Source organism: Gigantopelta aegis, chromosome 9 (genome assembly GCF_016097555.1).
Source record: "Gigantopelta aegis isolate Gae_Host chromosome 9, Gae_host_genome, whole genome shotgun sequence".
Classification (NCBI taxonomy): domain Eukaryota; kingdom Metazoa; phylum Mollusca; class Gastropoda; order Neomphalida; family Peltospiridae; genus Gigantopelta; species Gigantopelta aegis.
The window spans coordinates 6,009,285-6,023,624 of record NC_054707.1 but is presented as its reverse complement, the minus strand read 5'-3'; the positions used below and the strand labels follow the sequence as shown (position 1 = coordinate 6,023,624).

Below are 14,340 nucleotides of genomic sequence, written 5' to 3'. Positions count from 1 at the left end.
AGCATGGTGACCAGTCTACCGATTTTTGTTTTGTCTGAAAACATTTGGGCAAATGTTTGTTGTTAAGGTTGTTTACAGTATTTTTTTTTAACAAAAGATTAATTGATTTTATGTAGGTAAAATATATCTGTTGCTGAAATATAACGGTTGGAATTTTTAGAATGACCGTTGGAATATTAACAACGCAAACAAAATTGGTAACTGTTATTTTTCTCATTCATAAACCCCGCCATTAAAAACTTTCGCATTTAAAGGGAAGTAATTCATCTGCTGACTATTCCAGACCGTTCGGATTTCTTTTCTTTTAATAAATAATTCGAATAAACCTAACTGCAGTTATGACTCTATGCCAGGCCAGCCGAGTAAAGTAATTGAAAGTTAATCTCTGATCAAGAGATTGATCCTGTAATTACTTCTAAAAATAAGATAATTTTTGGTATTTATCGCAACTGAGAAAGCCATGTTTTTAAGGTTTTCTGTTGCATTGTTACACAACTACAAACACAATGCCAAGCCTGGACATGGGCGTACATAGGATTTTGAAAGGGGGGGGGGGGGGGGGTTCCAAAATAGAGGATTTTGAAAAGGGGAGGGGGGGTTCCAAAATAGATTGCAGAGATATTGGGCATATATTTCTATGTTGAGTAAATATAATAATGTCAGATATCAATGTCAGATATATTAAATTATAAAAAAAGCGATTTCGGGGGGGGGGGGGGTTCGAACCCATCGACCCCCCCCCCCCCCCCCCCCCTATGTACGCCCATGCTGGAACTATGATTCAAAACTATCATTGGCCATGCATTGCACATTCGACCACATGGACAGTTAATAAATCCCTACGCAAAGACTATTCGTCTGCGGAGGGAACCAGGAGTGTGTGAAGGGGGGTGGGGGTGGGGGAGGGTTTCAGGGGTCTAAACCCTTCCCTGCTCAAGCAAATTTGCTTTTTCTTAATATATTATAATTTTATGGGGGAACATGATCCCCTAAAAACTTCGGTCGCCAGTCTAGACTCCCGCCCTTTTAAAATTCCTGCACTCTGTGGTGTAATGATTAAGCCATCGGTTGTAAGGCTGGTAGTATTCTGGGTTCGCACCCCAGTACCGGCTCCCATCCAGAACCCGTTTTAACGACTCTATGGGTAGGTGCATAGGTGTAACGCCACTACACTTACTTCTCTCTCCCTAACCACTAGCAACTAGTCACTAACTCCCTTTGCTGAACAGACGGCCCAGAACAGCGTGCTTGAACTTTAAATGGATATAAGCACGAAAATAACTTTGAATAAAACAAAATGAATGAAGCACTAAACAATTCCCGCCCAGAATGCCGCTTGTGACAAGTCCCTATCCAACACACTCAAGCAGTGGCGGTTCCAGGGTGGGGTGGGGTGGATGGGGTGGGTGGTGTTGGTGGTATGGTGGTGTTAAGGGGTTTAGCTGCCAAATAAAACAAAATGGACCTTTAATTTTTGGCTTTTTTCATTAGAATCTCTCTCTCTCTCTCTCTCTCTCTCTCTCTCTCTCTCTCTCTCTCTCTCTCTCTCTCTCACACACACACACACGCACACACACACACACACACGTATAAACACGCACGCACGCACGTACGCACGCACACAACACACACATTATACACATCGCTCAGTGAACTGAGTGAAGTACGTGGCTCTGCAAGCACGAATAGATGATAACCCCTTCTAAAAATCCTAGACTTGACGCCCAAGACTTTTGACTGGAAATTTTACTGTCGTTTTACAAAAAACCCCAACCCAAAACAAACAAAACAAAAAACAAAAAAAGAAAACCAAAAAAAGAAAAGAAAAAAATTTCAGTTCCATTTAAAAAATATCGTTAAGCTAAGTTAGAATTTGAAAGATAAATACTATACATGTACCTGTATTTATTCAAATTAATTTATCTATTTTGCTTTAGGAAATGTTAACTAAGGGTGAGAGAAAGAGTGTTTGTCAAGCGTTTTTAAAATGTGTCTTTATATAATTTATAATTTTTAAATTTACATTTAGATTGTGAATGTTTTACTCCAAATTTGGTAATAGAAAACGACATAACCTTTGGCAATGATGCCGATTATCGAAGTCTAGAAACAGTTAATAAAACACCGATCAGACTGCAGTGATTCAATTTGTTCTTAAATGCGATATCCAAATGTATACATTTATAACTAAAACTATTTTTCAGAACTGACTTGAAATTGTCATCACTGCATTGTGGCCTTAAGCCCGGTGACACCGACATTGGCTTGGTATCCGAGAACTAGACCACCTGCGGGGGAAGTATGGCAGACACTAACAAATCCGATGTCCCAGCTCTGCAAAGCGACACGGTCACCGACGATCTCCCTATATCAATTACAGATGAACCAGGTCTACAAGGCGACATGATCAACGATGACGTCCCTCTATCAGTTCCAGATGAATCTCCACCGCCATACGCGTTAGAATCCGATGGCAAGTTATGCGTATGTGTGTGCATATGTATGTGTGTGTGTGTGTATGTGTGCGTGCGTACGTGCATGTGTGTGTGTGATGTATTGCAGACACTAACATATCCAATGTCCCGACCCTGCAAGGCGACATGATAAGCAATGACATCCCTCTATCAATTTTAGATGAACCAGCTCCACCACCATACGCGTTAGACTTTGATCGTAAGTTGGGAGCGTGTGCGTGTGTGTGTGTGTGTGTGTGTCGTATTGATTTTACGAAACGAGTGTGAGCATTTATGTATTGCCAGAGCGACAGCGAAGGTTATACAAGAATCCTGGCACGAATTCCGTAAAATCAGTACGACTCGCACGCGAGTGATAATTTCTTTATTATCCATATTATTAGCTTTATGAATAACAAGAACTGTCAAAACGTTTCACACCTAGACAATATTGCGCCGTCTTTGCATGTCTTTTCACAAATGCACTGGGAGATTGCAGTTGCGAGAGTTTATTGGATTAGGCTCCTGGGCCCCGTATTACGAAGCGATCTTAGCGCTAAGAATACCGTAACTGCATACGACAGTCATGCACGTAAGGTGATCTTAGCGTTAAGATCGCTTCGTAAAACGGGGCCCAGGGGTCTAATGCAATCGGGGCCGTAGCTAGGATGTTTTGTTTGGTTTTTTTTTTTTTGGGGGGGGGGGGGGGGGGGGGGGGACAACTGAGTAGTTAATAGTCTAAAACTCCTTAAACGGTTAAGAAGAGAATTGTCTTTAAGTTGCAGATTTTTTTCTCTCCCCCTCCCCCCGCTTTCTACGGCCCTGACAGTAAACTCTCCCAACTTTGCGATCTCGCAGTAGAGTGCAAAACGTCTTGCAGGGCACGATGCCATGTTGCGAAAAAGAGCTTAAGAGCTTTGTGATTCGGGCTACTAACACGGTAGTCATGTGGCATTAATAGAAAAATTAGCTCTTCATTTCAATTAATTTTTAACTTGATTTCCGAGGCAGGACGTAGCCATTTCCGGGGACGGAGGTATTCCTTTCCAGGGCAGGACGTAGTTATTTTCAGGGGCATGACGTAGTAACGTCAATCGGGGTAAGGACGTAGCCGGTGTGCGGGGCAGGACGTAACCCTGTGGTAAAGCGCTAGGCCGGTGTGCGGGGCAGGACGTAGCCCTGTGGTAAAGCGCTAGGCCGGTGTGCGGGGCAGGATGTGCGATCGATCTAAAATCACTCCTCATCAGTGAATCTTACTGTGTTTTGTTTGATTTTGTTTTGTTTAACGACACCACTAGAGCACATTGATTAATTAATAATCGGTTATTGGATGTCAAACATTTGATAATTCTGACTCGTAGTTATCAGAAGAAACCTGCTACATTTTTTCCCTAATGCAGAAAGGGATCTTTTATAGGCACTTCCCACAGACAGGAAAGCACATACCACGGCCTTTGACCAGTGGTGGTTGGGACGAGACCAAACCTAATGGATCCACTGAGGTGGTTCGATCCTGCGACACAAGCACCTCGGGCGAGCACTCAACCGACTAAGTTAAATGCTGCCCCCGTGTTTTGAAATAAGTTATACACTTTGGACCTTTTATTTATTAATTATTATTATTATTATTATTTTTTTTTTTTTTTAGAACATCGATTTCTTAACTATCGGCCATTGAATGTCAAACATTTGATAATTATTACATATGGTATACATATTTTTATATACATACATGTAAATGACAAAATATATACACACAACAGATATAATCAACACACTTTATGTATGATGTTGTTGTTGTTTGTGTTTTTTTTGTTTTTTTTTTTGATTTGTTAAAAAAATTATTATTAATCTGGGACGGAAAGAAAAAGAAAAGTGGAAAAGATGTCATGTACGGAATTAACATTGATAAAAAAAAGTGTTATTAAAAGGTGTGTGAAGGAACGGAAGAGTAGAAACTGCGACGAACGTATTTTAGAAGTAATTGTATCTCAATATTTGATAGATTTAATAGGCTTTTATGATGTTTGAAATAAATTATACCACTGCTCCCATTTTGTCTTAAAATCTTCACAATTACCATTTTTAAATAAGATACATTTTTCAGTTTCAAACTTTTTTTTAATTATAATTTTTAAGGCAGAGAAGTTTATTATTATTATTATTATTTTTTTTTTTTCATGGAATAAATATAATATTTTATGTTAATAATTAACCAATTTATTGCATATGTATTTGTTTTCTTCAGCAACATGTTTATCTATAATACTGAATATTCAGTTTGTAATATTTTTCCAAAAATTCTTTAACATAACAAAAATCATAAAATAAATTTTCAATTGTCTCTCGCATACGATAACAAAAAGTACATTTATTTAAATTAATATAATGTATTGTATATAGAAAAGTTTTAATAGCGAGAAATCTGTGTAGAATTTTATATTAAAACCAACGTAAATTTGTATCTCTAACGCATTTAAGAAGTATATTGTAAAATATATTCCATTCTGCTGGTGAATAACAAAAACCTTTATTTTTATATTTTAATTGAGACTTAGGAATGGCTGTTGTGTAGTATCACTGAATCGATACTCGATTACAGCGAGAGTGGACTTTTGACGATTTTTGTTACAGAGTGTTTTTGTTTTTTTGATACGGACGTTTTACATTTTACTAATTTTGGTACAATGAGCACTGGCTGTGGCTGTTGCTATGGAACAGACGACAAAAACACAGGTAAAACCTATATTTACATTGAAGTATAGAAACAAACACATGACATACTCTTCAAAATGAATACATATTCTGTAGCATTATACATATTTGGACGTATATTTACAGGAAATGTGCATAAATCATATTAATATTATTTAATAAAGTTTTCTGATTATTATGGTTTAAGAGTTATAACTAAAGTAGAATACATATATCATACCTCTCAGCAAAAGCCGCAATTATGACAGAAATATAGTATTTATGACTAAATTAGATTAATAAAATTATTGAAAATGCTACGGAACGTTTACTGTTGTTGATTTTTAAATTCGAATTACGGAGTGTTTACGATTTTTGACATGGTTTTTGTCTTATTTGTTTCAGAATTCTACATCAAGATGCAAATATTGTCGAACAAAATTGAAAATGTTACGTCATCTGTCAGACACATATTGGAGATTCACCCAAACGAGAAAGTGTCAGTTTTGATACCATCCAGTGACATTTTTACATCTAAATATCGAACAAGAACTTTTGATGTACAGTATGTAGAAAACATTTTGGATGCGATATTAAAGGGACATTCCTGAGTTTGCTGCAATTTTAAAGATGTTATTGACTAACAGAGACTTTTAACGATTGTAATTACATTTTTGTAATTGTAATTATTTTTCTGCATAATATATTAGTGGCTATATATTAAATGTGTTTCTGATCGTTCTAATATTTGTACTAGGTATTTCATTTTATTTCCTAAAATATATTTTTTCGTACGTACGAAATTATTTGAAGAGAAAATTCAGTTTGGGCTTCTTACAAATATTAAGACGACCAGAAACACATTGGATATACAGACATTGATATTCTAAACAAGAAAATATATTTAATATGTAAGTTTAATCGTAGAGCTATTTTATTAGTCGGAAACATCTTACCATGTAGCAAACTCAGGAATGTCCCTTTAAGGATGTATATTTTGATGACACTACCAATAAATTAAAAATATCAGTAACATCTGTAAATAAAAGTCAACTTCCAAAAGTGTCACGAATCAATACTCCCACTAAACATTCTCAAAGACAACTGTTTGTGGAAAGTGAAAGTGAATATGTACGTTTTGAAAGTTCAGTGGCAGATTTAGAAACTGGTGATGTATCCGTGATGCAAGATAATGATGTTCTCGTCACAGTGGAAACCGAATGCTTAATGAATATTGTTTAGCAATTACAAATTCTTTTACCAGATGTCACAGAACACTTACCATATGAATAGCTGCAAGATCCTGGCCCATATCAACTATGTTTTATCTGATCGAAAAACATTTTAAAATAGTCAAATAATCATGTACTTTTTTAGTTATTAATATCCGAGGAGGAACAGCCAATACAGTATCATAATGACAAAGAGTCAAATGAACAATTCAATCAACGATTCGGCTGAATTGAAAACAAAATCGTCGTACTAAATATTCCATATTTGTGAATGTAATGTGTTAGATGGCCTGTGATGATGATACTGGTGTAACGAAATTCACAATAAGCTATTTGAGTATTGTAAAACAGAACTCATTATTAAACTTAACTGCATTTTGCAAATGAGTAATTAGCATTACCCAATAAAATCAACTGAACTGTAAACAATAACCTGGATCAAGAAGAATGGATGTTTCAAATGTTAAGTTCGTACCAGAACTACACAGTCGAAAATTAAGTGTTCTTAAATACAAATTAAAACGTCAAATGATTAAGTTAAAGCTACAACAGAAATTTCGGGTGTACTCGTGCAGTTTCTTTACCACATAGGTTTTAAACAAGGTGCATTTGGCTAGTTTTACACATCGTCCTGTGTCGTGCAAACGATGGACGCCATTTGAATGTTTTACCACATCCACACATTTTTTTCATATCACCGTGCTTACCAACTATGTGATATTGCAGGGACAGTTAGGTTTTGAGTTTTGATCCGCCTTCTTTGCATGCATATTTTTCAGAGTTATCATCGATACATGGTCCTTTATGTTTTCGCATTCTTGAAACATATACAAAAGATTTTGAGCATTTTGGGCAGTTGTAAGGCTTGTTTCTGATATGGTTATTCAAATGGCCAAAATAAAGTGACTTATCACAGTATGTCTTATCACAATATGTACACGAATACTTGTATGGCTTAGCATGGTGACGCTTTTTGTGTATAGAAAGTCCCTGTCGAGTTTTGTAGACCTTGGAACACACCTCACATAGCAGTTTGGCATCACCGTACGAGAAAGTAGCATGCTGCCTTAAATCAAATTTACTGGAATATCTTCTCGAACATTTGTAACAGCTGAGTTTTTTTTGTCTCATGCTTAGCCTTGACTTTTTTTCTTTAATATTCATCTAACCTTTCATTTTAGGGTTGATGTTATAACATGTTTACAGTAAACTGCTGTTAATGTCAACATTAATATCAGTATAGTTGTCAGAATTGGTGATATTGTTTTCTTTGACATCTGGCAAAGAAATGTTCATTGATATATCAGTTTTATTAATGATAACAACCGATTCATCAATGAAAGACAATTGCATAATGAAACGAATTTGGTATACACGCCGTAACACCGTTGGAAAAACGCCGTAACCTATAAATAGAAATCGTCAAAACTCCGTATCATTTCTGTATTGATTTAGAAAAGATAAACATGCATTTTCTGATAATTTAAAGCAATGTTTTGACAATAAATGCTAACATATTTATTGCTAAAATGTATTGCTTTTATGAAAATTACAATGAACATAAGTAGTCCTGAGATATTTTTCTACGGAACTTTCTTTTTGCATGCAATATTGCATGACACTGTAATAAATAATACTTTAAACTACGCTATACATCGCTATGTAGGCTACTAAATAAAACACATGCACATATGTACGGTACGTTAAAATTAATATATGAGGAGTTTGAATAATTAAATATGAAAGTTACCGTATAAGCATGAACAATATTGTCTAAAAATCTACCGGAGCTGGCGCAAGAAACAAGCAACACGCCGTAACAAAATTCGTCAACAGTCCACTATCGCTGTAACCGAGTACCGATACAGTGAGTATAATAATTTATATATTTCTGTACATCCCGTTTTGTCGTCAAGAAGTTGTTTTAGCTTGTTGGGGTAAAATGGTTTTTCGTTTGTAATTGATTAATTTATTCCATCATTTTGTTTTCCATATATCCCTATGAAACATTTCACTGCATTAATTAAAGAATCATACTGTAGAAAATTGGTTTTTATATTAAATTTTGCTATAAAATCACATAAATTTATAAATCCTCCATCAGTATTAACTAATAAACCGGACTTTTTGGTGGGAGCGGGGTCTGGGAAATATCGCGCCCTTATTTGAACAAATATCTCTTTCCCTCTGATTATTTTCACAATTTGGCGAGTATGAGTTTTCACGGTGAGGAACTGGATTTAAAATAAATAAATAAAAGTCTGTAATGCACGGGGTGTTGGGGGAAGGGGTGGGGATTCCATATATTATGCATACAATAAAAATGTTTGAATTGGTGTTTGTATATTATAAATGTATTAAAGAAAGAAAGAAATACAGACTTGAATTTTAAGATGCTAGTTGTATTTTGGAAATATGAATTTTATGCATCCGGGTGCTTAACCACCTTGAATGTATAAAAGATGAAAGTACAACACTTTTATCTACAAAACGTAATATTTGTTGAATGTTTTTTCATGAAATTTTGAAACTATAAACGGTTAAATTTTTATTACAAAAGAATTGTCTGTCTATATATAGTTTCTAAAAGGTCTCGCTTGATGCGCGGTCGGTCTAGGATCGATTCCTGTCGGTGGGTCCATTGGGCTATTTCTCGTTCCAGCCAGTGCACCACGACTGGTATATCAAAGGTCGAGGTATATGCATATAAAATATCCCTTGCCCCTACTCTCGGCATACTAAGTTCAAAATAATATGTAGTTTCCTTTTTATCTTTCGGTGAACCGTTAATGCGCCAAAATTCCTTCAAGAAATTAACTTAATCCTACAGGATATTCAAAACTCAATAGCACCAAAATTGCCCGCACCCGCTACCGACCTCGGTGGGGCTGCTTGTGCTCCCTTGCACTTGGCAGCTCGGTCCTCTCTTCCACCCACCCCTTCCCTTGTGCACGTAAAACCCTATGACCTGACCTGACCTAATGAAAAACGTATCGGGTTTCCTTTCTAAGATTATATATCAGAATTGCCGCCACTCCCCCCCAAAAAAAAGAAAAGAAGAAAAAAAAAAGTAGTGACGTTAAACAAAATAAAACTTTAAACTTGTATCCAATTTTTGTATTTCAGACACTTCACTCTCTTTGAAGTATAGTTCTACCGTAAGGCCCGAGTTTACAGAGGATCCTATGGAGGTTCACTGTTTCATGTGTCTGGAAACCATAACAACTGTTACAGAATACCACTATAGCAAGTACACGTGGATGACAATGGCGGCGCTCTTTCTCTTGGGGTGTGTATTGAAATAAGTATCAAAGTTAAAGTTTGTTTTGTTTAACGACACCACTAGAGCACATTTATTTATTAATCATCGGCTATTGGATGTCAAACATTTGGTAATTTTGACATATAGTGTTACAGAGGACACCCGCTACATTTTTATATTAGTAGCAAGGGATCTTTTATATACACCATACCATAGACAGGATAGCACATACCACGGCCAGCCATGGCCCAATGGGCCAACCGACGGGATCGATCCCAAACTGACCGCGCATCAAGCGAGTGCTCTACCACTGGGCTACGTCCTGCTTCCTGAAAGAAGTATCAAATTCCATCCTTTATTAGGTGTGGCACCACATTTTTGACATCCAATAGTCGATAATTAACAAATCAATGTGCTCTAATGGTGTTGTTAAACAACACAAACTTTATCAGGGGTGGCTGCAGACATTTTCCAGGGAGGGCCCAGAAGGGGTACAACGTCATGAAAGGTACCCACAGAAGACCTCAACGTGGAAACACAATTGAGGGGTATGGTAATAAGTGTACGAGACCTATAGTGCTGGAGGAAATCCTCAAATTGGGACAAACATTATAGAGATATCCAAGCAAAATGTCCTAACCTGAGGCGTTTTTAACATGTATTTCCATCATTCTACCCAAATAATTAGTTGTAATTCATGTACAAATGCGTAGTGATTCGTTTGCAACCCTATATATTAATATAGCTGTTTGGCAGTGATGCTAATATGAAAAAACAAAACAATTTTTTTTTGTCCCTATTGGGGCAATTTTGTTTAATTCGGGCAAAAACCAGCCTGCCCTTCTACAAAAATGGGAGCCTGTATGCCTATGTTAGTGGTTAAATCCTTTCTAACTTAAGATTATGGATTTTGCTATATTGATACCATATAACAATAAATTCACAAACTAAGGGTAGCTAAACATCACTCTCGTTGAACTAGTATCAGGGGACCAGGGGAGTTCACCGGCCTCGGTGGTGTCTGGTTAAGCCATTGAACATAAGGCTGATAGGTACAGGGTTCGCAACCCGGTACCGGATCCCACCCAGAGCGAGTTTTAATGACTCAGTGGGTAGGTGTAAGACCACTATATTCTGTTCTCTCTCACTAACCTACTGTCCTGGACAGACAGCCCAGATAGTTGACGTGTGTGCCCAGGACAGCGTGCTTGAACCTTAATTGGATATGAACACAAAAATAAGTTGACATGAAATGAAATGGGAGTGCTAGCTGCCCTTAAACGGCGATGTCTGCTACAGTATTTCAAAGTCAAAGTAAACTACTAAGCCATGAAGTCCATCTTCCTCCAAAACTTCTTAGCCAACCAGTGTCATCACATCTTCGCCACTGAAAGGAAATAAATCCATTATACATGTAATCATAGGATAAACACTTGATTTGGGGGGCATTTTGAAATGTTGGGGGTCTTTTGTGAAAGGGGTGCACCTTTCCAGCACCCACCTTAGATCTGCACCTGTACTGCACCTGTATCAGGCACTGCGTAGTAATAAATCTTAAAGCAGAGATGAATGTTACTTGTAAAATGCAGTAAAAATTGCTTTTCAGGACATCTAGTTTTCAAAATTTTACGGGGAAGCATACCCCCAAACCCCTTAGAAACTTTGCGCCCTCAATCTCAATCAGCCCCCCCCCCATCTCAGCAGCCCCCCTCATGTCTACTTGCTTCCGCTCTGCCTGTTCATGTTTTTTTTCTTCAAAATATATATATATATATTTTTTTAATAATTATAGGAAGTACATTTTGAAACATATCTGTCATAGGACAAATATATCCCAAGTAATTTGTTTTAAACATATCTTCATATTCCACGCAAAACGCGTGTCTATACTTAGGGTGTAGTGTGGTAAGGTGCTTATACAAACCCATGGAGAAAATATGTCAAAATACAATGCTACGAATAAAGCTGCTAAGGATTATTATATGTATTTTCCTAGACAGGACAGTACATACCATGGCCTCTGCGAAAAAGAGACCCCGTCCCCATAACCTTTAATCTACCAGTTGTGGTGCACTGGTTGGAACGGGAATAAAACATGAGTCCATTATGTGTGGTTCATCAAATAAGCCAAACAAATACTCTACAACTCTGTACATTCCGTCTGTTTGTTAGCACATAATTATATATGTATGTATGTATGTATGTATGTATGCATGTTATATGTATAGTATATGTATAACATATCTGTATAAACTATGTGTTGGTTTGTCTTCTTTTTTTTAATGTATAATTTTCGTTTTTTTTTGGACTAAATACAGTTGCTGGCCTTGTATCCCAATTCCGCTCTGCGTGAAGTCTTTAATGGATGTTGCTCATTACTGCCCAATCTGTAGAACTTTTCTTGGTATCTACTATCGATTCTGATCACTGAACACAGGACAAGGGGAAACAACTCTTAGTCTGCCGAACTTTTCTTGGTATCTACCATCCATTCTGATCCCTGGAGACAAGATAAGGGGAAACAACTCTTAGTCTGCCGAACGTGTCTTGGTGTCTGCTATCTTCGATCAGTTCTGATTACATGACACAGAAGTAGGGGAAACAACTCTGGTGACTCCATTCCACGGATGCCGTGTTATGTAATTCAAAGGTGTTACCCAGAATATATATTAAAACCAAAAATCATTGTCTAAAAACCATTCATTTTAAAACAACAAAGTTAAAAGAAGCTAAATTTTGTCTATATAAAACGTAAACTTTTTTTTAGGAGCATCAGGGAAGCGGTAAAATCAGACAGCAATGTTTACATAAGCAATAAGCGTTGTTTTCAAACAATAATATATAATGTGTACCTCAGTGTGTACTTGTTCTATATGGGTTTTTAAGAAACACATCCCCCCCCCCCCCCCCCAGGAGCTCCAAAATGGGATAGCGATATATTACTGCTGCTGTTTTTTATGACTTAGAGAAGGATTGAAGTGTGCTATTATGTAATGTTTTGAATGTTATCATTGTGCAACGTTTTCAGAATAATATGATTTTTGTGTCTATGTTGTATCTAATGTAACGGTAAAGGACTGATATAGCACATGACATTGGCCAGTAATAATTATTTGTCAATTGAAGCTAAGCGTGATATAAGAAGGCGATGAAGACACAACTCTGCGAGTCTTTAAATGAAGTCTTGCGACAGTTGAAGGTGGATTTCTGTTTAAAATGATGCTATTTACAATACTAGAACTAATTCCACGTTAGTCAGTTTACCCAAACTGCCCGCGACAGTGCCAGGTAATACACGAACTGATTTAGCTGAATTATCCTGATTCATATTTAGGCTACATTTGGTTAGAAATTGCTACATTTTTCTATTAAACAACAACAACAACAACAACAACAACAACAACAACAACAACAACAACAACAACAACAACATATATATATATATATATATATATATATATAACGTTTACCTGACGTAGTTTTGGTCATCCATGATTTTGCAAATTCACCAAAATGCATTTTTCATAATTCTAAAAACGCACGTTCGTCTGAGAAGTAATGGTTATTGAGACAAGCTCTAGTTACTTTTAGACGGTATTTTCCTGTTTAAACATCACAAACTTTAGATATTATTATCCAAATGTGTGTTGCAGGTTTGTAGATTAACTGGACTTAGTGCCAATTTTCATTCACTTAAACTAGGGTATGCGCCTTTAAGAGCCGAACTTGATTTTAGTCGCTTCTTAAAATGGAGCCCAGGTAATTTAATACTACAATGTCAATGATGGTTTTATTATTTTGTCAGTGACAACAGACCATCAGCTTTATTTGCTTACTGTGACACGCCGTTCTTCGATATATCATATTAGATGCAGCCATTGTTAAATCTAGGTCACGCAAACATTTATTAACTTGCCATGAGTTGTCAGTTTGCAGGCCGCTTTCTCAAGACTTAGTGTTCTCTGTAATGATGTAATTTTATTACAAAACATCGTGGAAGGCAGTTGAATATATTATATAATGTACATACCGAAAAACTGCATTTGTGTGTTTTAAATTTTTTGGATTAAGAACGATAACACATATATAACTTGTATACATAATTATAATAAAATAGGAGGTGAAACTTATTTAATTTTTATTTCTTTTAATTTTTTCATGACCTTTTGTTAATGAATCTCTAAATATAATTTTTTAAAATAGCAAATAACAGCACATGTAGATGATAATCTGAAACTTTTATCTGTTGTCTTTAGTTGTTTCCAAATTCTTTCTCAATGTATTTATTTTATTTATTTACATTTATTTACATTATTTATTTGTTAACTCCTACCATCTAATTAAATATTTATGTTTGGTGATACATATAAAATATTTATGTTATGATTATTTGGTGCTCCAGAATTATACATTCAAATATGTTTATATATATTTTTTGTTGTGAACAACAGTAAATCGTTTTTTCTGACATGGTGTTTGTTTTGGTTTGTCAGTTACATCTGTGAAGTGTGAGCTATATTTTTAATTATTACAAAGCTATGCATATTCTGAATGGGATGCATGGGGTGCAATTCTCCTCGGGATTCTGCTCGGAGGTGTATGTGTGTGAAATTAATAAGTTTTAAATGTTACTTTTTTGACAAGCAATTACCGTTAAGGGTGTTTCCACCAAATCAAATCAGACAGAAATAGTAATATA

The 14,340-nt window shown here is 36.1% G+C and overlaps 1 protein-coding gene across 1 annotated transcript; it reads left to right on the top strand.

The window, feature by feature from the left end:
• Positions 1–14: 14 nt before the first annotated feature.
• LOC121382276 (lipopolysaccharide-induced tumor necrosis factor-alpha factor homolog) lies at positions 15–14,109 on the top strand. The gene is made up of 4 exons (XM_041511847.1): positions 15–197; positions 2,205–2,473; positions 9,506–9,668; positions 11,960–14,109. Exons 2-4 carry the CDS (start codon positions 2,302–2,304, stop codon positions 12,063–12,065), a joined length of 441 nt encoding a protein of 146 aa, XP_041367781.1. The 5' UTR covers positions 15–197; positions 2,205–2,301; the 3' UTR covers positions 12,066–14,109.
• Positions 14,110–14,340: the final 231 nt, after the last annotated feature.